The sequence below is a fragment of the Larimichthys crocea genome, chromosome III, assembly GCF_000972845.2.
Source record: "Larimichthys crocea isolate SSNF chromosome III, L_crocea_2.0, whole genome shotgun sequence".
Lineage (NCBI taxonomy): Eukaryota > Metazoa > Chordata > Actinopteri > Sciaenidae > Larimichthys > Larimichthys crocea.
Window position 1 is genome coordinate 18,458,884 of NC_040013.1, and position 23,014 is coordinate 18,481,897.

Consider the following 23,014-nt stretch of genomic DNA (forward strand, 5'->3'; position numbering starts at 1 on the left):
GAAGCGTGTATGTAGTTTTCTAATGAGTGTGTGTTCTTCCAAAGAGTTTATCCTGCTGTGGTGCAGATAGCAACCGATATTGACAGATAAACAAAAGAGCCTTATCAATCTCTCACTTATTTAGCAGGAAAATCACATTCTCAATGACAAACTTGCACGTTCTTCTTACCAAGGCCAAGAGTTCTTTATTTATTTATATTGTTTTTCACAGGAGATGCATTTGGATGGCTGACAGAGGAGTGAGGATAGGCTTTTGAATTCAGCCCAAACTTTGTGCTTGGCAGTGGATGCTGCTTTCTTGAGTGGCGAGAGAGAGAAAGAGAGAGAGAGAGAGAGAGAGAGAGAAAGAGAGAGAGAGAGCGAGAGAGAGCTGTTTCCATCCTAGGACTGAAATCCTGCTTTGTGTTTAACAAAAAAGAAAAAAAAACGACTGATATTTTGCTGACTCCACAAGAATAATTTATAACACTGATGCAGGCGATGCATGTTGTGGTTAACATAACATCTGATTCAGAGTTTCCCTTCATTGCGCTGCTGGATATTGTTTGAAAGAGGTTGGTGAAAGGAAAACGGTTTACCAGTCCCGACACAAAGAGGCCGGAAGAACCAGGCAAAAGGAAAATAAAGCGTACAGAAATATCTTTACCCATGGAGCCTACTGTAGTTTTTGCAAGTAAAGGGAATTACAATCCCACACCCATTCGAGCTCCTGCACAAACTTGGAAATGGGTGGAGAAAAGGAAAATGGAAAAGTCTTTCAGCAGAATGTTGATTCCTGTGTACCAACTGTGAGGACAGCAAACAGAACAGCACCTTTTTATGTATCTTGCTGTGTCTCCTTCTCCTTCCACCCCGTGCTGTCTGCGTTCAGACAGGAATAGCTATAATGACAGGAAATGATGTCTTTGCTTTGCCCCTTGGTCTCATGGGAATGCATAAATCAGCATGGAGCCTCTGCTCTCTATTATGTGCTGAGTTAGGAGACGCTTGCTGTCACAAAGCCAAGGACACTATTGGGACACTAGCTCACCCAATGTGCCGTAGTTCTTTGTGGTCAATACCACTGAATTTAGTCATGTTAGTGATTGATATTATGGAGCACTATATTTGAGGAATGTGCACTAGTACTAGTTATTTTTCTGGACTCTATTGGACAGCTGATAGATAGAGAGTTTACAGGAAATGAGGGGAGACAGAGAAGGGAACCAAATATGTTGCGGTTCATCACTGTTGCCCTAGGGTAGAAACACAGATTATGACTGTTGAGACTGTTGGGGCGTGACAACCAAGCGGGGACGGGTCTGTTCCGATTAGTGTTGATAAAATCATATCGTGTGATATGTAAAGATTCTAATCTTAATTCTAGCCAGCCGTTGCCAGTCCTTTTTAAAAGTAAAATTTTTAAAAACATGTTTGATATTTGTGACGTCACCCGTGTGTCGCCTGAGGGAAACGTATCGGTTAACCTGTAAAACCGCTCTACCTGAAGTTAGCTTCGTTAATCCACTCACCTCCAGCTCCCTCTAGAGGCTATAGTTCAGCATCTCTCAGGATCAGTATCTACACTTTCGTCTTCATTTTTTTGTCCTTTTCAGCACACGTGTCACTGCATATGAACAGTGAAAACTGTTGGTTGCGACCATGTTTGTTATGGTACAAGAATATGCAACAGTTGGTGGCGACTGTGGCTCAGGACGTAGGTGGTTTGTCTATTAACTGGACTAATCGGTCGTCGATTCCTGTGTGTCGAATTGTCCTTGGGCAAGACACTGAACCCCAAATTGCCCCTGAAGGCTGTGCCATCGGCGTGTGAATATGATTAGCTCTCCCAGACTAATGAGCAGTCAGCACCTTGCATGGTATCCAATGCTGTATGAATGTGTGTATGAATGGGTTAATGTGATATGTAGTGTAAAAGCACCTTGAGTGGTCTAGAAAGACAAGAAAGGCGCTGTATAAGTACAGTCCATGTGATACCATCAATTGGTGTTCTTGCTTGATTTGCAGGGTTGTCTGCCGCCTGAACTGCAGCGGTTACTGACCAGTCGTTCAGTGTGTGGTCTAGTGTATTTACTCTGTTGTATTTGCTGTTTTATGGTCCTTCTAAAAAAAAAAGCAAGTTAGTGGGAACAATCTTTATGTGTGGTTTGTCCGGTCTTTCAGTTAGTTTTCAGTTTGTCCAAAGCTTTAAAGGAAAGCATTTTTTGTATTTGTTTCAAATACTTTCAGTGTTACTGTTCCTCCTATCCACACTGCCCACAAAGACATCCCTTCCTTAGGTGTTTTCAATGAAAGTGTTGTCGTACATGTATAAATGCATTGAGGTTAAAGCAGCCTTGAGGCAGTCCGATCCAAGTGGGTCTTTTTTGTGCGAAACCTCAGTTTTCATTGTGTTTCCTTGCTGAGTAGTGGTTGAGGGACAGTAACAAAGAGGGAATTTTGTACTGAAAATACCATAATGTTAAAAGAAACTCAGACTGCTGAAAGTGTTGGGTTGTTTTGAAAAGGGATCTCAGTACAGACAGGAGGAAGAATTACTGACCGACAGCACTTTCAATGTAGACATGGGCATGTGAGTGTTATTTTTATATAGTTATTTACTGCATTATAAAGCTCTCTCAGTAAAAAAAATATAGCCAAATCTTATGTGCCAAAGAATATTTTAACACACACACAGCACATCTTCTCGCACATCTGGCAGAAGAAAAACTGCCAAAAAGCAGAAAACTTCCAGTGTCCAAAAGCGTATAAAAGAAAAGATACATCTCTACTCCAGTGTCCAATCGCAACATTGATGCCAGTGTATCAGAATCTGTCATTATAAATGGCTGTACATGTACATTGCTGCATAATGTAATTATTTGTTAACTCTTTTTTGTTATGATCATGATCATATAAATCTACAGAAAAGATTTATAGAATATACACTTCTCTCTCCCTTTTTCCTCCCTTTTCCAATGTTATATTGTGTTCAGAGATCTCACAGCCCTTAAAATCATAGCTTTGTTGTCATTCTCTGCTTTGGCTTTGGCAGAAGAGAAGTATGTAACAGTGCAGCCCTATACCAGCCAGGGCAAGGATGAAATTGCTTTCGAGAAAGGAGTCATTGTGGAGGTGATTCAGAAGAACCTGGAAGGCTGGTGGTTTATCAGGTAAACCGTCTGCTTAGTTGCTTCATATATTTATTTATTTTTGTTTTTCATTCAAAAATATAGATGTTTTCTTATCATCTTCTCTTCTGACTTACTCTACAGGTACCAGGATAAAGAGGGCTGGGCCCCTGCTTCTTACCTGAAGAAGGCGAAGGATGACCTCTCTCCACGTAAGAAGACTGTGACAAGCCCAGTGGAGATCATTGGAAACATCATGGAGATCAGTAACCTGCTTAACAAGAAAGCCTTGAGTGAAAAAGACGTGCAGACTGAAGGTGTCCCAGAGAGCCCCCAGGTGGCCAGGAAGGAGATCAGCTTGCCAATCCCGTGTGCTGACTCCAGCCCTATTAATACCCCACAGGATGGAAAAAGTAAAGCAGAACCCGCCTCTCCAGCTGTAGCCCGCATCGCCCCACATCGGGTGGAAATTGGTTAGTCATCTCACTGTATGAATGTTTAAATTTCTTTCAGTCTGTAACAGCCGATTACTCATTTCTCATTTTTCAAACCTTTCATTAAACTCGTAAATGTGTTATGAATGTATTTTCTTAAATGTAACCAAACAATCATGTATGTTTTTTTTCTCTGTGACTGGTCTCCACAGGTTCCCCAGTTCTCAGGCAAAAACCTCCTCCTCGAAGAGATGCAACCCTGGTAAGAGTGTTTGATATTTTAGCTCTCCATCAATCTCCCTAGTCATCGAGTCACAGTTAATTATGTTTCATTGGCTGAAGATAATGGAGCTTGAATAGTTGTGTTCATAAGTGATAATCAGTGTATACCCCTTCTGAGCAATGGCAGTGTACATTCTTTACTTTTGTTCTTGGTTAAACGACAAACAAATCTATAATGAAAAGAATCACCAGAGTTATAGTATTTTTACTGAATTTCTCTCCAATAAATGGTCATGCACAGGACTTGGATATCTGGAACACTTCTTTCATATAAACTATTAGCCACATTAATAACAAACAATAAGCAGTAGAATAAAAAAAAATATTCTGATTCCTTACCAGTGTCCAGTGTGTAGGATTTAGTGGCCGCTTGCCTAAGAGAAACTGTGGTCTAGATCTAGATCTAGAGCCAGTGCTAGGTTTGTCATGGCGGACTCCAGAGAAGAGATTCTTATTTCCAGGTTATTATACATTAATGAAAACATAGTTATGAATATTAAATTAAATTTCTGTCTCTGCCAAAAGTACCAAAACATTAGTGTAACTTGTTGTGTAATTACAAAAGTAAAACATATATGACATTTTTGATTGTTACTAATGCATCAGTGTGTAAGCAGTATTTCACTGCTCATTGTTAAGGTGGAGCTGGGTTTTACAACTTTATATAAAGTTAGGTATTTTAGTCGAGTGTTTTCTAGGTCTCACAAGATGAAACCGGTGGGTCATGAGATGATTAATGGGGTTGAAAAGAAGAAAAAGTTCTGCTAGAAGATTTATTTGTTGGACTCTGTTCTAATCTTTGCTTTTGTGCTTGTGTGCAATAATAAAACATTTTACCTCATAGAGCATGAAGCGATTATTTAAATGAAACCATCTGAGAAGTTTAACAGTGAAATCTCTCTTTGGTGGAAACTGGACTGCTAACAACTCTATTAGACATCTGAAACATGACAAGCAGCCCCAGTTTCACAAGTCAAGAAGGTTTAAAATCTAAATCTGTGACAATATGCTTTAGTTTTATTGTAAGGTTATCATATGCTTTTTATGTAAAATCTTAATCTGAGAAGTAACTAGTTACCACAGTTAACTCACAGTGTGTCTAACAATGTCAAATTAATTTTTGTTTAGGGGTTTCAGTTGCCCTCCCCACCAGAGCCCCCTACTGTCGAAGCAGAGTATTACACCATTGCAGATTTCCAGTCCTGTATATCTGATGGTATCACTTTCAATGGAGGACAGAAAGCAGAGGTAAGTTTTTTTTTTACATAAACTTCAGTAACAAGACAATCTTAAGCTTGGGTACCAGTCATTGATCTCTCGCTGAATCTATTAATTCATCCTAGCTCAGTAACAATTATGCTTTCTAAAAATAAATCAAAATAATATGAAAATGGCTTAATTTAATACTAAAATCTTTTTTAAACATCTATTTTAGGTCATTGAGAAGAACTCTGGTGGTTGGTGGTATGTCCAGATAGGAGAGAAGGAGGGCTGGGCTCCCTGTTCCTACATTGACAAACGCAAAAAGCCCAACCTGAACCGTAGAACAAGCACTCTGTGCCGCCCCAAAATTCCACCCCCAGCTCCACCTGTCAAAAAACAGGACTCATTGGAGACAGCACCTCCCAGCAGCCCTGGGTCTGAAGCTCCAGAGTCTCCTGTGTCTCCTAGTAGGCCAGTGTATGAGGAGCCAGAATATGATGTCCCTGCCATTGGTGATCTGGACATGGAATCTGAGTTTGAGTTTTTGAGGGGAGAAGGTTCCTTGGTGGATGCAAAGAATGAGGACACTTCCTCCGAAAAAGGATCTCAGCTGTCCTCTAAGCCTTCTCCGGCTTCGTCACTCCACAGCGCCTCATTCAAGATGGGTGAGTCGTTTGAAGATGGCCATGAGGCAGAGGGTGAAGCAGAGGGAGAAGAAGAGTGTATCTATGAGAATGACGGCTTCCGGCCCTTCAGGGAGACACCAGAGCGGCAGTGCAGCAGGGACTCAAATTCCTCCAAGACAAGTGTCTTGTCAGAAACCGGCAAGACTGCAAACCCAACATCAGGTGGATGGAGACCTGCAGGTAACAAGTTCAAGATTGACTTGAATGGGAGCCCATTTTCAACCAAAGCTGAAGAGGCAGCCAGTCCTAAATCTCCCTCCAGTGAATCCACCCCTGATCTGTCCAGAACTAAGAAAGACCAAGAAGAAAGCAAGGCATCCTCTTCCATCAAGTCTTCCTCTAAACTAAAGCCAGTGGTGAGGCCTAAACCACAACTTGCCAAAGCATCCAGTGCAGAGAAGATGGACATCAGCACCTTGAGAAGACAGTTGCGGCCCACAGGGCAGCTAAAGAATGGCACCAAAACTAAAGGTGAGGACTGTGAGACAGCTTCAGTCATCTCCTCAGAGGACTCCTTCTCCTCTCAGAGCACCTCCGATCTCTCCTCTATCTATTCTAAAGGCAGCCGGGGAGACTCTGATTTCGAAGGCTGCACCCTGTATCGCACCACAGATCCATATGAGAAAGTCCAAGAGTCTGAGCTTAGCTTCCCCGCTGGAGTGGAGGTGGAAGTGGTGGAGAAGCAGGAGAGTGGCTGGTGGTATGTCCGTTGGGGAGATGCAGAGGGTTGGGCTCCAACTTTCTACCTGGAGCCCATCAGGCAACAAGATGACGTGGCAGGGTCCGAATCTGATGGCACCCCAACTAAACCCGGAAGCCTCAGCAAGTCCAATAGCTTGGAGAAGAATGAACAAAGGGTGCAGGCATTAAACAACATCAACCAAAACCTAAAGAAGGTCACCCCACCCATTCCCTCCAAGCCACCAGGTGGCCTCTCCAAACCTACTGGCTTGTTCGGTTCGCGGAAGCAGAACAGCGCCAAACAGCAGCAGGTTGTTAGACCTCAGTCTGTCTTCATATCAGCCCCGATCAGGGATGGTCCCAGCCCTGTTGGCTCTCTCAGGAGAAACGAGTCCCTCAACTCCACGGACCACCCACGTGCCAGCCCCACAGTGCGACGCAATGCCTCCTTCGGCACTGTGCCACGCAGCCTGGCGCCAAACAACCTAGCACTGCCCAGCAGGAACAGATCCGGTACCGGTAGCTCTGAATCCCTTGGCCTCAGTTCTCAGAAGAATGTCCTCCCTGTATCCACAGTGAAACCCAAGCCCCACATCATCCATAACAACCTCAGAGAGGTGTATGTCTCCATAGCAGATTACCATGGTGATGAAGAGACCATGGGTTTTCCTGAGGGGACAAGTCTGGAGGTCCTGGATAGAAACCCCAATGGATGGTGGTACTGCAAGATTCTGGACAATGGCAGACCAAGGAAGGGATGGGTTCCCTCAAATTACCTCGAGAGAAAGCACTAATGCTCATGTGTGGAGCTGGCAGAACTCTGAACATGCGTGTAAAGACTACTCAAACAGATGCATTTATTTTGTGAAAAAGGCTAACTCTAAGACGTTAACCAAGGATCCAAATCTTACCGGTACCTTTGCCAAAACGAGCAGCCAGATCAAGTCGTGACTTTGAAATGAAATGAGACATCTGGTAAAATTAGTCTTCATGAGACAGTGCCTGAGACATTGCATTAGGAGCAATATATTGGGACTTAATGACACAGCCAAAGAGAACACCAGAGATTGGAAGAAGGATTTAATGATTTTCTTCAATGTTACCTTTAACTTGAACTAAGATATCATTTTGTGTCCACTCCTTGAACCTTTCTCTGTAAGTTTATAATGTAATTTTTAAAACTTTTTTAAGCATTTAAAGCTTACTGCATGTTTGAAATGATTCATTATACTGACGACGCCTTGAGCTGTTGAAATTAAACCTTTTTTTCCTCCTTTCCGTTAAGAAAATCTCAGTCGTTGCCAAAGCTGCTTTGTGTTAGTCTCATCTTGGTGCTGTCTGTTGCATGTTTTTTTTATAACTCTTTATACTGTATGTCACTTTTATGTGAAATATTTTATCCATTTAATTATGTAATGTTGTCCTAACAAAACAATTTGTGAGCATCTCTGATTATCACAGTATTTTCTTATCCTTAAATGTAAAAACATCCCTGAAACTTTTCATTTCAGAGGCTAATTGTCCAAAATTAAACCTCCTTAATGATATTTATTCATTACTTAAAATTCATATTATTACTTATTTTATAATTATTGTAAGAAAGTTACTGATAAAAAGAATTTCACAACTGCTTAAACATTTCTAAGAACTGCTCTATTAATCATGATAACATTTTGAATTTCTGCTGGGCAGTAAATTTGACATAACTCTTCAGCTGCAGTAGTACTGGGATGCTCACTTTTGTTTTATGTTAACTGTGTGACCAGTGATGATAACTGAAGTGCCAAAAAAATGAATTAAATAAATGCACTTTTGAACAAATATTAGCAGTTTCTTTTAATCCTCATCACTCAGTTATGGTTTTCTCGTACAGTATGTCACAACCTTTTCCAACAGCCCTATCAGATTAACGCAATCATCAACACCATCTGCTAAACATGCTCTCATGAATGAATAATAAACCAGATGTTATTTAATGATATTAATTATGCACTGTAAAAGGGTAACTGTGAAATTCGCAGTAATGAACTCTCAGCCACTGACAAGTAACTTACTTTTAAAAAAGTATTTTACTTTTAGCTGCATCTTTATGTGCCAGAAATTTGACGTTTCAGCTGTTTATCTCTTACTTGTAGCTATAACTATTCAGTACTTCCACTGTTTATTTGTTAGTTTTTGTTGACTATTTCAACTTAACCCACTACGTTACATCTTTCGGTGTTTGTTAGTTTGTTTGGTGGCTCATACAATAAGGTAAAATGCAGGACAAAACACTGGGTTGTTGTGTGACTGTGTCCTCTGTCTATGACAGAACACTGAAATCGCTGCTTTATGCAAGATTTGATTGGCTGTATCGACATAATTACATCAAAACTATGAAAGGACACATATGGAATTATTCAGTATACAAAAACAGTGTTAAACAAACCATAATCAAACCATAGTATTTAAAAATAAATATTAAATAGTTTTATATTTTAGATTCTTCAACAACTTTTTTTTTGCAGCAGAGGTAACTCTCGGTCTTCCTTACCTGGGGCGGTCCTCATGAGAGCCAGTTTCATCAGTGTTTCCTTACCTGGGGCGGTCCTCATGAGAGCCAGTTTCATCAGTGTTTGATGGTTTTTACAGCTGCACTTCAGTAGACATTCGAAGAACTTGAAATTTTCTGTATTGACTGACCATCTTAAAATAATGATGGACTGTTGTTTCTCTTTACTTGAGTGCTTCTTGCCATAAAATGTATTAGAACAGTAGGTGAATAGGGCTATTCAGTGTAAAGAATTGTGTACAAACCCTACCTCTGCACAACACCAATGGTGGTCTCAAACATATTAAGAAGAAATTACACAAATTAGCTCTTGTCAAAGCACATCTCATAATTGAAAACAATTCCAGGTGAGTACTTCATGAATCTGACTGAGAGAATACAAAGAGTGTGCAAAGCTGTTATCAAAGCAAAAGGTGGCTACTTGAAGAATCAAACTTTTTTTGTTTATTACATAATTCCATGTGTGTTGCTTGTTGCGTGTTGATGTCTTTCAGTGTTAATCCACAATGTAGAAAATAACAGGAATAATTAACTTTGGCAGTGATGTTTTCAAACTAAAAAAAAGCTGCTAAACTTTAATGTTAGTTGCTACAACTGATGATGAAAGTAATGGGCGATGGGAATAATTATGTGCTAAATTAATTGCAAATTAAAGTGCTGTACTGTATAACAATAAGCACTATAATGAAAAATGATCACAGGCCATAATTACTGGATATTTTGAACCTCTCAGTTGTGTTGCAAAAAAAGCTAGTAAAATATCTCAAATAGAATCAAATGCCTTTATATCGAGTAGAAATTCACATCTGTGCATATACAATACAGCTGAAGTGTTTGACCAGCTGGATGCTGTTACGCAAATAAATGAGATCGCGCTTGGTTGCATGGCATCCCTTTCATTTCATACCCACTGCACTGAGCCAGATAGTGGTGCAATTCGTTTGACTGGCCTCAAGATTCTGCTTCAGGGAAACCTGCATATTATATTTTTTATATGGCTTTCATTCTGTGGTCACTGGGTTGCTTAATTTAGCATCAACTGACGAAGCAAAAGTTTAACTTACCAGCGTGGAGTTGTAGTCTATAATATTGTCGCCTTCAGCTGTAATCAGTGAAACACCAAATCAAAACACTGATGCAGTTTTCCAGTGTCAGACACTGCATATTGCTGATATATTGGATTTGGTGCCTGAAATATAATAAGATTTACAGCCCACAGGAATTTAATGTGAAATATGTCCATCCCACTGGCTGTTTCCTCTGTTGGGATCTCTACACTCATACTACACTCACTGGCTTGGAACTAAATTATGGGTGCCTGCTGATCATCTTTATAACATATCTGCTGTGTGTCTGTATTGGCTTGCTTGCAGTCCTTGTGTAGAGTATGCTTTTATTCGTATATGCAAATGATCACAGATCACAATGAATCACTGAGGAAGAGAGAGGAAAAAGGAAATGACATGACATACAGGTAAGACAAATAACCATAAGAGGCTTATAAATCAAATGTGAAGTTGCTTTGTCAGTCATTATGCCATAAGTTTTTGTATTGTATGGTGAAAAATGTGTATTGATCTTAGAAATGGTAGTTTCTCAGCCAAGAAATGACAACCATGACATAAATAAAACCAAAACCTACAGCAGTAATTCGGCCTTATTTTGTCAAATTGATGTAGAGAGTGGAGAAAAGGGTCAGAAAAAATGACTACAGAACATTAAATACAGTACAAAAGTACACAGAAGAAGCACAAAAAAATAGAAAGATTTAAGCGTGTTCTTACATCTGAAAGGTTTTGTGCATTTGTCCATGAAAAACCACAAAGACTTCCCTTTCCACTGCCATTCATAAAATACAGAAATGGACTATTATTGACATGTTGAATATGAAATGAATATGGAACAGCTGAAAGGTGCATCCTTTTACATGCACTGAAAGCATTTCTCCTCTGATCTCATCAAACATTGCTGATTTGTTTTGTCATTGAGGGTTTTACTGCTCTGTGCTGAAGGTGCCGAAGCTGTTTCTGGCCTCTGGAGGGCAGCAGCACTCAGCTTCTCATTGCAGTTTGAGCGCAGCACCTTAGTAACCTTCACCTCTTTCTTCATCAACACAGTAATTCGACTGTAGAATAGTGGTGAAATCCCTCAGTTGATCTGGACTATATGAACCAAGTTGTACTTTTTAGTATAATTGCACTTCTTCTTGCAGTCTGTCCCTGGATTCTGTGAAACCGACTGAGGAAAAGATTTTACATCACATCCAAAGCTTAAAGCCTACACCAGAGGAACAACCTCAAACCCTGATGGTCTGATGTCTAGTTAAAATTCATAATGAATACTGTCATGCTTTTTTGGAATACAGATTTGATACCTTAATAGACAGAGTGCACGTCTGACCAAACAGCTGTCTAGAAGAGATACCACAACACAGCTCAGGTCTGCCAAGCCTTTAAGCCTTCAGAAGGCCGGTAACCAGGTTCACCGAGAGGTCTGAATGGAAAGTCTGTGTGTACACAGACACCAGTGAAATATACTGTATTCATGTCACTGTCACAAAACCAGGCTGTGTATTTCCCTCTCACCTCTGAGAACACTTGGCCATGAACGGCAGCCACTGCTGCCTGTTTCATGTCTGGACGTCATGGGCTGTATTTGTGCCTATTGGAGTGCAGCATAAAACAGTGCTGCATTAGAGCCAGGCCCGCGGGGTAGTAAATAACAGATGATGTTCACTCTGGCCAGGTCTACATACCACGACTCTAAACAGTTTCTCTGTGAGTTATAGCTGTTTACTAAAAGCCCTTGCCTTTGTTATTCATATAGTATATGGCGGGGTGTTAGTCAAGTATACTACTGTGGTGAGTGATTGCGTTGGGTGTTAGGCATCTGAAAGATGGCTGTCTTTTCATTCTCTAACTGTTGCACAATTTAAAATGTCTTGCCTAAGAGGTTACATCAACCATTTGTATAATGATCATTTTGGGAAAAGGTAATGCACTAATGCTCTCTCATTCCCCATCTTTTGTGCCAGACTGACTTCAGTTTCCTGCTGTGCATAAAACACAATAAGGACTGTAGCTGCGAAATGGTCACTTTTAACTTTTTATTGCAAATCGAGCCAAATGTACCAAAGCAGGGGACTGACTGTCTGTATCTAATGGGCTCATTTTTCCATGTAATAAAAAAGAAATAATAACAGGGGCCGGAGACAGTGATTCAGACTTAAACTTTATTTAACAAACTGAACATACTGTAATTAAACCACCTTAAGAATGTTTTTAAAACGACTAATAGAAATCCCAAAAGGAAACCAAAGTAATGAGCTGATATCTTGTCCAAAATGCACAATGTCCACTGTCTTCACATACTTGCTGGTTTTGTTTTGTTTGGACATCAAATATTTGGTCACATTTGAAAACACAGGCTGTCACGCCATATTCACGCCTGCTTCACTACAACACAGATTCAAGATATAATTTAAATATGCACAAGTAGGACAAACAATTTACCTTAACTATGCCAACTTTACACATTCTATTCCCTTTTAATACCAGATTTTAGCATATGGCAAACATTTGACATCTTGGGAAATATGCTTATGCTGATATGCTAATTGTACTAGCAGATGTTTAGCTTAGGATAAAGACTGAAAACTGGGGCTACAGCTAGTCTGGCTCTGTTCAAAGGAAACAAAATCTATCGTATAAGCACCTCTAAGTTCAGTAATTAACACGTTGTATCTTGCTTGTGTAAAAACCTGTAAAAAAAGACAATTGGCTGTTTTACTGGACTCATTTATGTTTGGAGACTAGGAAATTACTGGTTGTGGGCATCATGCTGGTAAGTGGGTGTTAATGGGAAACAGCTAGCCTGACTAGCTGTTTCCCCGTTTCCAGTTTTAAATGCTAATTTGACTTAGCTGGCTTCAGGCTATTTAGTCTGTTCGTTCACTAGCAGCAACCACTTTCTTATTGTTATAAAATATCAATTCTAGCCAATTTTAGGTCCAGATGCTTCAGATTTAATAGCTCTATTTACAGAATATGTCAGAAATAGGACATAATGCAGAATCTTTTGTTTGTTTTTGTTACCTTAGAATGAGCCTTTTATATTTACATGTGTGTTTTCTACAGTAGTCTAGAATATACAAACTAAATGCTGGCCTAGAGCCTTTGGTTGAGTAACTAAGTCCTTCGTCCAATGTCAAAATACTTAGCTCCTGCATCCAAAATCATACTTAAGTTATATTCCACACCACACAGCGTTTAAGCATACTTCCCAAAATGTCAAACTATTTCTTAAAGTGAACGTCATCAGACCCACAAAGCCTTTCAGAGAAATTAAGTTTTCTATAATCTTTAACTATGCAACAATAAAATAAACAATATTCTTACTTTTTGGACACTATAGCCATACATATAAAACAAACAGTGAGAATCCTTTATAGTAGCATTGACAAAATAAATAAACCTCAATGTACAGTTAATATTACACTCATCAATACCATTTCTCTATCAAAAATCGTTCACAATGTTTTATTTGTTAGGTCATATTTGGTCAGGAGGAAGAACAACAACAGGTAGAAATGTAAATGTCTGAGCAAATAATTCCAGTATTATGCAATGCAGTGACAGAGGGGTCAAGGCGATATTTAAACATTTCTTCTTTAACAGTGAATAAGTTCACACACACTGAAATGTTTGCTCTGTGTTGGTAGGTTGTGTGGTTCCACCTGTTCACGTCTGAGACATCACAACCACGTAAAAGACTGATGAATATGAACCTCAGTGTTCCTCCTGGTTTTCACAGTGAGGAGCCTAACAGATGAAAAGTTTGTCCAGACTTATCTTTTTTTTTAAAAAGGCACACGAGAAAACTTAAATGTGACTCAAACGTTATAAAACATGACTGCGAAATCTCCCTCCACAGCGGCGAGATGCCTGAAGCTGAAGCTAACGAAAACCAAAACAAATCAGCACTTACTACTTACAAATTATTATTATTAAGTACTGAGTAATGTTTCATCAAGGTCAAAATAACACCTGAAAATAGCTTGTATTTCTGTAACAATTTAAAGCAGTACATAATGCATGAGATTAGTCAAGTGAAAATGTCCTTGCAGTTTGCTTTTACCGACAGCGAGCAGCACTCAGAAACTGATATGCAAATGAACTTCTCACAATGTCCCACAATAACAAACTACATCCTTGTCACTGACTGCACAAGGGTGAATTTTATTGAAGACACAGTGTACTGAAATACGTCATCACTGAAAGCAAATATTTATGTTCTTACCTAATGTACATATGAAAGACAGAAGTGTGTAACCTGAATTAAGCAAAGCCATCTGTAACTTGGTGCTTCTTGCAATGATGAAAAAGGTTGATTTGTCATCCTTGTGTGCTCTTTCAGCATTTTAAAAATACTTCACTGCCCACCAATGTTTATTTGAATGACTTTTGTCCAATTACAGCATCCAGCCGTCTCACTGAGCAGCAGCCAAAGATGGCAGGGAAAGCTGCCAAGAAGCAGGACATGCACACCATGCAAGTCCCACATTTTACAGGCTTTCATACAAACTTCTGATGTATCTGGTGTGCCTGAGTGAGCGAACACGTTCTTTGCACTGAAACGATGTGCAGACACACAGCAAAGGTGCCCCTTCCTCCCCTGTCTTCATCCCAAACATACGACATCCTCTCTGCTACCTCCTCCCTCGCTCCCTCTTTACTGATTTACATCCTCATTCCCTGCAAGCGTGACCTTCTATGGTGACGACGTTCACACTTTTTCACCCTTCGCACAATCTCACCCTGCCTGAAAATCACAGAAGCACAGCAGGTAGTGAGATATCCGACAAAAACACTCCTTTCCTTTAAGAATATTGTTACCCTTTAGGTTTGGGCATTTGATTGTGTTTTATTGCAGGGGGAACTTTTTTTTTTCTTGTGCATTACAAAATGGCTTCTATTAGAAAGTTTTCACCACAAAAACTTCTTTTCACTCATTCCCCTGGAAACATTCAGGAAATCTCAAATAAATCTATCATGTCCTGATTTTCGTGCAGAGTGAGTAGAGAATTGATTCTTACTCTAAAACAAGTGAAAGCACAGATTTATCTTCTTGTTTCTTCTGCGGCTCTGGACAGTTTTACCTCTTCTGGAACTAGCTAGCAGCGATGCTATCACCAGCAGAATGAAGAGTTACTCTGCAGGAAGTAGGGCAGATGCCTCAGATTACTCTTTTTCTTCTACAGATGCACAAATCACACAGTCACTGGACGATAGTAGGTCAAGGGGTGATGTGTTTGGCGCACGTCCTAGCTGCAGTTATTGCAGTAGCACATATTTTGTTTCTGTTGATTACACTTTTTTTTTTTGTCTTGTTGCTGGGTCTTTTCCAAGGATGTGCATTAGACATAACATAGATAAAGTGTTTTAATGATGGAGTCCTACTGTAAAGTACCTGAGCCAGATTGCACACACAAAACAAGTTCACTTGTGCTATGTCCATCTTTACAAAGTCTTAAATGGCTTTCACAACCTCTTGAGCTGAACCTGACGATACGACACGTTGTCTAACACAAGCCTACGTGCTCCTGTAGGTCTTGATGATGTCTTTGATTGTCCTCCTGCAGATGGGACAGCACGCATTGGCCATCTTCTTGAGTTTGAGACCACAGGTGTAGCAAAGACACATGTGTCCACAGGCGTAGAGGACTGTGTCCACTACATTCTCGTAGCAAATGGTGCATTCGTCGCTCCACGTGCCCGAGCAGGATGGGAAGGTGGGGGACTCTGGGTGGCTGGAGAATGGAGAGCTCGGGGTTGTACCTGAGGTGAGAAGAAAAATAAAGGTGGTGGAAAAAACAGAGGAAGCCTTCTTCGTAGTTCAGACTCACAATCTACAATCTCGTCACACACACTAACTGCGACACACATCCAAGGTAACTTTTATTGAAGCTGTCAATACCCTGCCTATTGTGTTTTTTGCCCATGAGATTCAGGATAACTTTATGGCTCAAAAACCTGCTCCTTCTGCTGCAATTATCTGCCAGGGATTTTCCTGTCATACTATATCCAGCTTAGCACTGCAGTGACGTAGGGGATCACTGCTTCACATCACCAAGGTAAATATTTGCTTCAAGTGCAAACATGTGCATTGCGAGTCAGTGTCTTGGTGTTGCTCAGTCAGTGTTTGTGTGCTTCTGGCTGTTTTCTAACTCTCCTGTATGTCTGCATTTTAATCAGTTTCATATACAAAATGACTGATTAGTAAAAAAGATAGACAGAATAGGGAAAGGAGTAAACACAAACCTGTGGAGGAAGAAAAGGCCGTGTTGTAGTTGGAGTTGAGGCTTGAATTGAGGTTGATGTTAAGGTTGGGCTCGGAGTTGCCGCTGCAAAGCATCGTGGGGGTGTTGGGTGTACAAGATGGGGAGCTGGGGACAGATGGGCCTCGAAGATCCGGGTGCAGAGATGAGCCTGAAGTTACAGACAAGACACAGAAGATTTACCAACATGCAGACGCCAATGCAATGCTTTCATAACTGGGGTCAAATATTTTCATCAGTCACATTTTGCACTCCTAGGAAGTTAGTCAGAGCTGTTAATTAACAAATGGAGGACAGTGAATGTCTTGTTGCATATCTATCACTGTATCTGTTCCAGGCACACAGACACATTAAATCTTTTCACCAAGCAGATGACTTGCGAGTCCACAGTGTCTATGTGTGGGTGTGTGTGAGTGAGTCAAGAGGCCGTGAGTTGGTGTAGTCTCGTCAGAGACGCCAAGCATCCCCTCCCCTCCTTGGTCAGCCCATGATCCCTCTGGGCAGGGTACGAAATGCTTCCACAGTCTATCTGTTGTTTGTCCCATATGATCCTTCCCCATCCGCACCCCATAACCACTGGCTCTGGCATCAGTTTTCATATTGGCAGCTCATTCCTCCTCACAGACCAGCATACCGACCCCGAATACACAGACAAATTTTGATCTAGTCTGCCTGGCAGGCACATGGCATTGTTGTTTACACATTGTCCTTCAACTGACCATGACAGAAAAATTGCTCCACTGTCGGGCTAGCCGTATACTTGGCACCATCATCCTTCCATGTGTCAAATGATCTAATATTGCTAGTTTACATCCTTATCCACATTTTCCTACAATGACAGTGTGGAGTGGAGAAACAGCTAAAAAAAGGACCACAGATGGTGAGAAATTGCAGAAAAAAAATGAAATACTGTTGGCTTAAAAAAAAAAAGAAAAAGACACATTTATGTGGTCTGTTGTTAGCACAAAAATGTATACAGTTTGTTGCGTAACTACGTGCTCCGATCCATTGCTCTGAACTATGATGCCTTTTCCTTGGACCACTCCAACCACTGCAGTCTCAGATTCAGCCAGCGTAAACAAACCATTGTAGTTTTTTAGTCATGCAACAACCAGTCTGCTGCTATAGATGTAGCAAAGTCTGCAAGAACGCAGGACTTCTTTGTAATCTATACAAAAAAACCTTTCCATAATTGGTTAAGCTTAGTGCAGGGATCAGTGTGTTTGTACCACTTTGCTGAGGCTTGCTTTTTGAGCGTCATCTATTTATTTAGTCTTTATATTATCATAGTTTACAATGGATACAGAGGCATGTTTGCATACAGTAGCATTTATACACCCATCCATTACCTATTTAACATGACCTATGTGGCAGCCCGGCTGTTAGGAAATATCTTGGTCAACTCTAATAAGGAAGAATGGATAACCTTCACGTCTATTTATGTACCCTTTCATCAAAGGGACCTTTCATCTTCGCTCATATTATGAATTTAGTGCTGGCTATGCCACCAGGAATGAGCATGTGAATGGCTTTAGCTATGCTGGCAGTATCGAAAGCTTATTTGTGGTGGAGTATATGTATGGCGGCTTTCAACACTTGCTTATCAAATATAGAGATCTCTGCTCCACTCCATTAGGCAGTTTCTTTTTCTGTTAGTGGCTTTAAACAGTAACCTAGAATTACCTTTTAAGCTGATATGGCAAACCTCATAGCAAACAGTTGGTTATTTAGACATCCAGCGGCAGCGGATACAGAGCTAAATTATTCATTTAAGTCATATTTGTGTCCATTTGATTAATGTAAGTCCAATATTTAATCTCTCTTTTTTTAAATCAGTTTTTGTCTCTACCAGGTCCTGAGAGAAATATATGGCTCTTTAGCTGCTATATGATCGGATAGATGATATCTGTGACATCAACCAAAGGTTTCTGAAGATCTGTTGTGAAGCCCAGAGTGTGGTGGCTCTGCCCACTGCCATGTTGGTAGTCCTGCTTCTTACGCCTCCTGGCTAATCTAAAAATTGCCATTTCAGTTGTCATGAATGGGGAAATTAGCTATAGAGACCCAAACCGTTTTTTGCACCAGGCTGTAAAAATGTTTATTTCTGCTGTGAAGTTGGACAATTTAATATGTAGGCTTATGGAAACTGACTCGTTCTATAGCCAGCCTCAATTGGATGTTTGAGGAATTGCAGTTTTTGATACTTGGCTTCACGTCGGTCACAGCCACAGAAGTTCCTGCTTGATACCGGCCAGCTAATCGCTAGCTGTGCTGTCTAATGCAGCTGAAAATGATGTGATGATTCAGATCCAGACCACAAAACCAATACAACGAATTAAAAGACACTCAAACCCTCTTTAGAGCTGAAAAAAACTGCAGCGTCAGGTAGGTTTATCACTAAGCGCGACCCCTTTCACATTAACATAGCTAATGTAGAAATATTGGTTACAGCTTTAAGCTCATGGAGAAACAGATATATATAAAAACCCACAGACCCACTGTAAAGAGGAAATACATGACTAATGTAGGCTGTTACTGATTTCAAATATCTCACAGGAAATTATGAAATCTATGATAACACGGACAAAATGACCATGTGAGAGCAACAGACTCCCATCTGTTCCACTTCACAGGCTTGACAACACCCAGCCATGACAAACTGTCACTTGCCTCAGTGGCTAGATGTTTCCATGGCAACTCGTGGCGTGCGGCTACAGCGAGTGGGTGAGCAGAGACGTCACAAATGCACTCCCCACAGCTGGAGTGGGTAATGACTCGAAGAATGCTCATACCCCCAAAGAATCGAGGAGTAAGAGAGGGAAAAGAGGAACTGCAGAGACGATTGGCGGGCCAGTGTTAAGGGAACGAGCTGTGGGTGGAAAACCCAGCATCTCAAACCTCCATGCAATTATATTTTAATAATGCATATGGAGGGCATCATAAGGAGCTATCACGGCCCCCCCCCTCTTGATACATAATGCTGGCTGCTGAGAGCCCACGCAAGACAGAAATAACCTCCCCACTCCTGGTCTGACTGACTACATGAAAGAGAGGAGAGGAGAAATTGTAGTCCAGAAATGAGGTAACGGAGAGAAATAAAAGAATCAACAAAATCTAACAAAAAAAATTTAAAATCTAACACAAAAACAAAACAAAACAATGCATTGTGACCATGTCTGAAGTTTCTTCGAAAAACTTTACCTCAAATAATAGATTTCCTGTGAAAAGAAGACTAATTTGTTGGGACAGTATCATTATCAACTTTAGCCAGAAGGCAACAATGTGGTGGAGGAAGATTGTTTCCAAAGAATTAAGATAAATGTCTTTATCTGCGGCGACTGTAAACAAATCAAAAACATTTCTGCATGCTGCAGTATTTCACAGTCACATCACGATGCACTAAGTCCAAGCATTGCTACAGCACCATCTTATGAAAAATAGAGAATTTTAAATCTTTTAAGTGTCAGACTCTTAAAACCGAGCAAGTCATACTAAATATTTCAAACTTCAAAATGCGATAAGGCTTATTTACTTCTTCACTGAAGATGTGTGCCTCCAAAGGAGATGGAAATTCCTACAACATACTGTACTTACTGCATGTCCTGAACAATTTAATTATTAATTGATCTGAAAATCAAGAGAGTCTGACTAGAAATCAAAAGCATATCTTTATGCATGGTACATAACATGTAATTATGTAAAGTTAATTTTTACTCTCTTTAAATCAACAGAACCCAGAAAATCTTTTCAAGAGGAAAATAATATCACATCCCGCTTGTCTTTAAATCACTATTTTCCATTGCCCCTCAACCTGTGAGCCATTATATGTTCTTATTTTACTTATTTTGAGTCAGACAGTCCTAAACTGTGCATGCAGTCTCACATCCAGGGAGCCAGAATCTCGCCACAAGGCGCGATTAACTTCAATGTACCTGCAGGTTATGCTGGGTTATCATTGTGTGAAATCTGCTGAAATCAAACAGAGCTGACAGAAATTCTGTTCAACTGAAGATACAAAGGTAACATTCATATGTGAACTGTGGGGGCAGAATGTAAATTCCCAAGAGATATACAAGTTGATAAAAAGTCAGAGAGCAGCCCGACAGCAAAGGAGGGGGAAACTATTTCATGACTCGGCTGAGTGGGAATTCAGCCTCCAAAGGTTGCTGAAGGATCACAGACTTCATTAACTCCTGAATGGAAAGTTACAAGTGACATCCTGTAAAGATCAGTGGGACATGTTCGGATTGCTTTAACCACAGTTTAATTCAATAATAAAACTGCTGCTAAAACTAAACAGTTGATCTGTGTAGGCCTCCATTGCCGATGCAGTATAATTGAAATCTAATCAAACAAATGTCAATTCTAATTTGTGGAGTTTGTTCAAAAAAGAATGTGAGTCAGCAGTTAGATGTCCTGCTGCAAACAAGACTTAAGACTAAAGTCTTAGATTGGCTCTTTGGCTTGGAGTTGTTGGGTTTCGTTAAACTCTTTAGTGGGTGAGGAACCATATATGGTAACTTCAAAAATGTTGCCCCCATGTCTCTCTCTCTCTGACTTTCTCCAGCCAATGCCGTTTTGTGCCTCTACTGGATCCCACACTAACAGTAAACGTAACCCTAACCCTTTTTTGCACTGTATCTTGTGCGTGATATTTTGACATGTCATAAGTTCCATTATATACATGTCTGATTGTTAATTTGGAAATTAATGCTCCCTCAACTTTATATGTGTATTTGCATTTGTATTTACAATATCTATAATTATCCACATATTTTTGTGGCTTTGATTTGCTGCCTAAAACTGAACCTTTTTTAAAAGGTCAAAAAAGAAGAGGGCACTGGCATTAGATTAAAGTTAACACTTGAGGACTATGTGTTTTCTGAGTCCCTTCTTCAATTTTAACATAAATATTGTGTCCCAAACTGATTAAAGATCATAAAGCAGTTTTTAGGCACAATTTAAGAACATGGTTTCAAAAAAAAGATCAAGTGGACAAACCTAAAATCCTGAGTTGTGTGATGGTGCCGTGCAGACTGTAGAACATCCAGAGTGGTCTGGAGTTATCGACACACAGCTGCATCCCTGCACTGACGCCGTTATGGCTCATCGTGACCTCCCCTTCTGCGTTCACCACAAAGCCCAAGATGTCTCCACTGTGGAGCGGCACCGCCACCCGACACATGGCCCAGAATTCCTTGCGATCAACGAGGGACTCTGGGTTGGATGGGAGATCACTGGGCCTCAGGGTGGCTGGGTCACATGATGTCACACCGTAAGAGAGAGACCCAGTTCGTGTAACCCCCGCCTTCATCTTCACAAACACAGTCTCTGAGCAGCGCATGGGCCGGCTGGTGAACACCAGGGTCCTCTCATCACCACGGTGATCCAGCCGCGCTACTGTGTGCTTATCCAGCAGGGTAACGTGGATGCCGTGCACCAGGTGGAAGTGCAGATCAGTGTCCAAATGGCTGGGCAGCAGCAAACACTGCTGAGAGTTCTGAGAGTTTTGGGGCACATGGCAAGAGGTGGAGCTTAAAGGTTGTAGACGTTCCTCTTCCTCATCATCTTCCTCCAGGTGCGCCTCCTGCTGCTGTAGACTCAGGTCACACAAGCTGATGGAAAGGCGAGGGTCATCGCCATTTCGCTGAATGGAAGCCCGGTGGGCGGCAGCAAAAGAGCGAGGACGCAGGCAGTCCAGGGGGAGCATCTCACTATCTGTGGAAACAAGCCCACAGGAATGTTATATAATCACTTGTTTGAGGTGTTTTGAAGTGAACATTTGTCTTTATATGTTCACTATATTTCTTTTTTTTCCTGTTTTCTGATGATCCAACTAAAGGATAACATTAGACTGTGGCTAATACAGTCACATTTACAGTCTATGCAAGTGTCCAGACCAAACAACATTTAATTTATGTACCCACTTAGTATTCTGCATATTTCCATGTACAGCAATGGTTTGTTTTAAATTCACTGTCTACATGCTGTTCATTCATCATACCGGTCACTGTAAACAAATGGTGGCTTCCGGCTTCTCTGCTTTATATTATTTTTTTAATTCTAATGCACTCTCTGTACCTCAGTACATCAGTGTTTACATGTTTAGAAACGTATCAGGACTTTAAGTGGGAGCCATACTGTAGCTGCAGGCCAGTGGCTACATCACAATAGAAGAGACATAACAGCTTTATATAACGTAGAAAAGATTTGAGATGAAGCCACTGAAAGACAGTAAATCTCAGCAGTGTTTGAGCCTCCTACTCTGTCTTTAGCAGGCACTTTATATTATATTTATATTTATTTATTCAATATGTGTAAAGGACTTAAAGTACAGATATAGTATACAGTGCGTTTGAAATAGCTGTAATGAGCCGCCATGAGTCCTGGATGTTTACATAACAAACTGTCTCTGCAGCAGTGACTTATTATACTGTATTCTCTGTACACTGTTAACATTTTCAGTTATGTGTCTGGATGCTAAAAGCAGCTTATTTTCCAATCATTGAAAGGGAAAGGCATCCTAAAAACTGTATCACATGTCTCCCCATGCTGTGTAGCCTCCTCACAAATAGCCCTTCCTATGCTAATTCTGCTCACTGTAAAATAGAAGCCTCATGGGAGCATCACTGCAAAAAAAAAAAGAAAACAGAGAGCGTGTGTCTTTCCATGTACATGGTCAGTACAAACGGCTCTCGTGGCACGCTTAGGGACACGCTGCCAAATTTAAC

The 23,014-nt window shown here is 40.6% G+C and overlaps 2 protein-coding genes across 3 annotated transcripts in view; one reads left to right on the top strand and one right to left on the bottom strand.

Moving 5' to 3' along the window:
- sh3pxd2ab (SH3 and PX domains 2Ab) overlaps nt 1-8,207 on the top strand; it is a 51,869-nt gene extending 43,662 nt beyond the window's left edge. For both annotated transcript variants that reach the window (XM_027277602.1, XM_010744108.3), the window contains 5 exons: nt 3,035-3,152; nt 3,255-3,583; nt 3,757-3,806; nt 4,955-5,074; nt 5,262-8,207. In XM_027277602.1, coding sequence (XP_027133403.1) covers nt 3,035-3,152; nt 3,255-3,583; nt 3,757-3,806; nt 4,955-5,074; nt 5,262-7,190 — 2,546 coding nt within the window. In that variant the 3' untranslated portion in view covers nt 7,191-8,207. The remainder of the gene's footprint in view (nt 1-3,034; nt 3,153-3,254; nt 3,584-3,756; nt 3,807-4,954; nt 5,075-5,261) is intronic.
- A 3,985-nt stretch (nt 8,208-12,192) lies between these two features.
- Nucleotides 12,193-23,014, bottom strand: part of neurl1ab (neuralized E3 ubiquitin protein ligase 1Ab) — a 28,541-nt gene continuing 17,719 nt past the window's right edge. The window contains exons 4-6 of the mRNA XM_010744080.3: nt 21,285-22,001; nt 16,267-16,434; nt 12,193-15,783 (exon numbers count right to left, since the gene is read on the bottom strand). Of these exons, the coding sequence (XP_010742382.2) occupies nt 15,539-15,783; nt 16,267-16,434; nt 21,285-22,001 (1,130 nt within the window). The 3' untranslated portion in view covers nt 12,193-15,538. The remainder of the gene's footprint in view (nt 15,784-16,266; nt 16,435-21,284; nt 22,002-23,014) is intronic.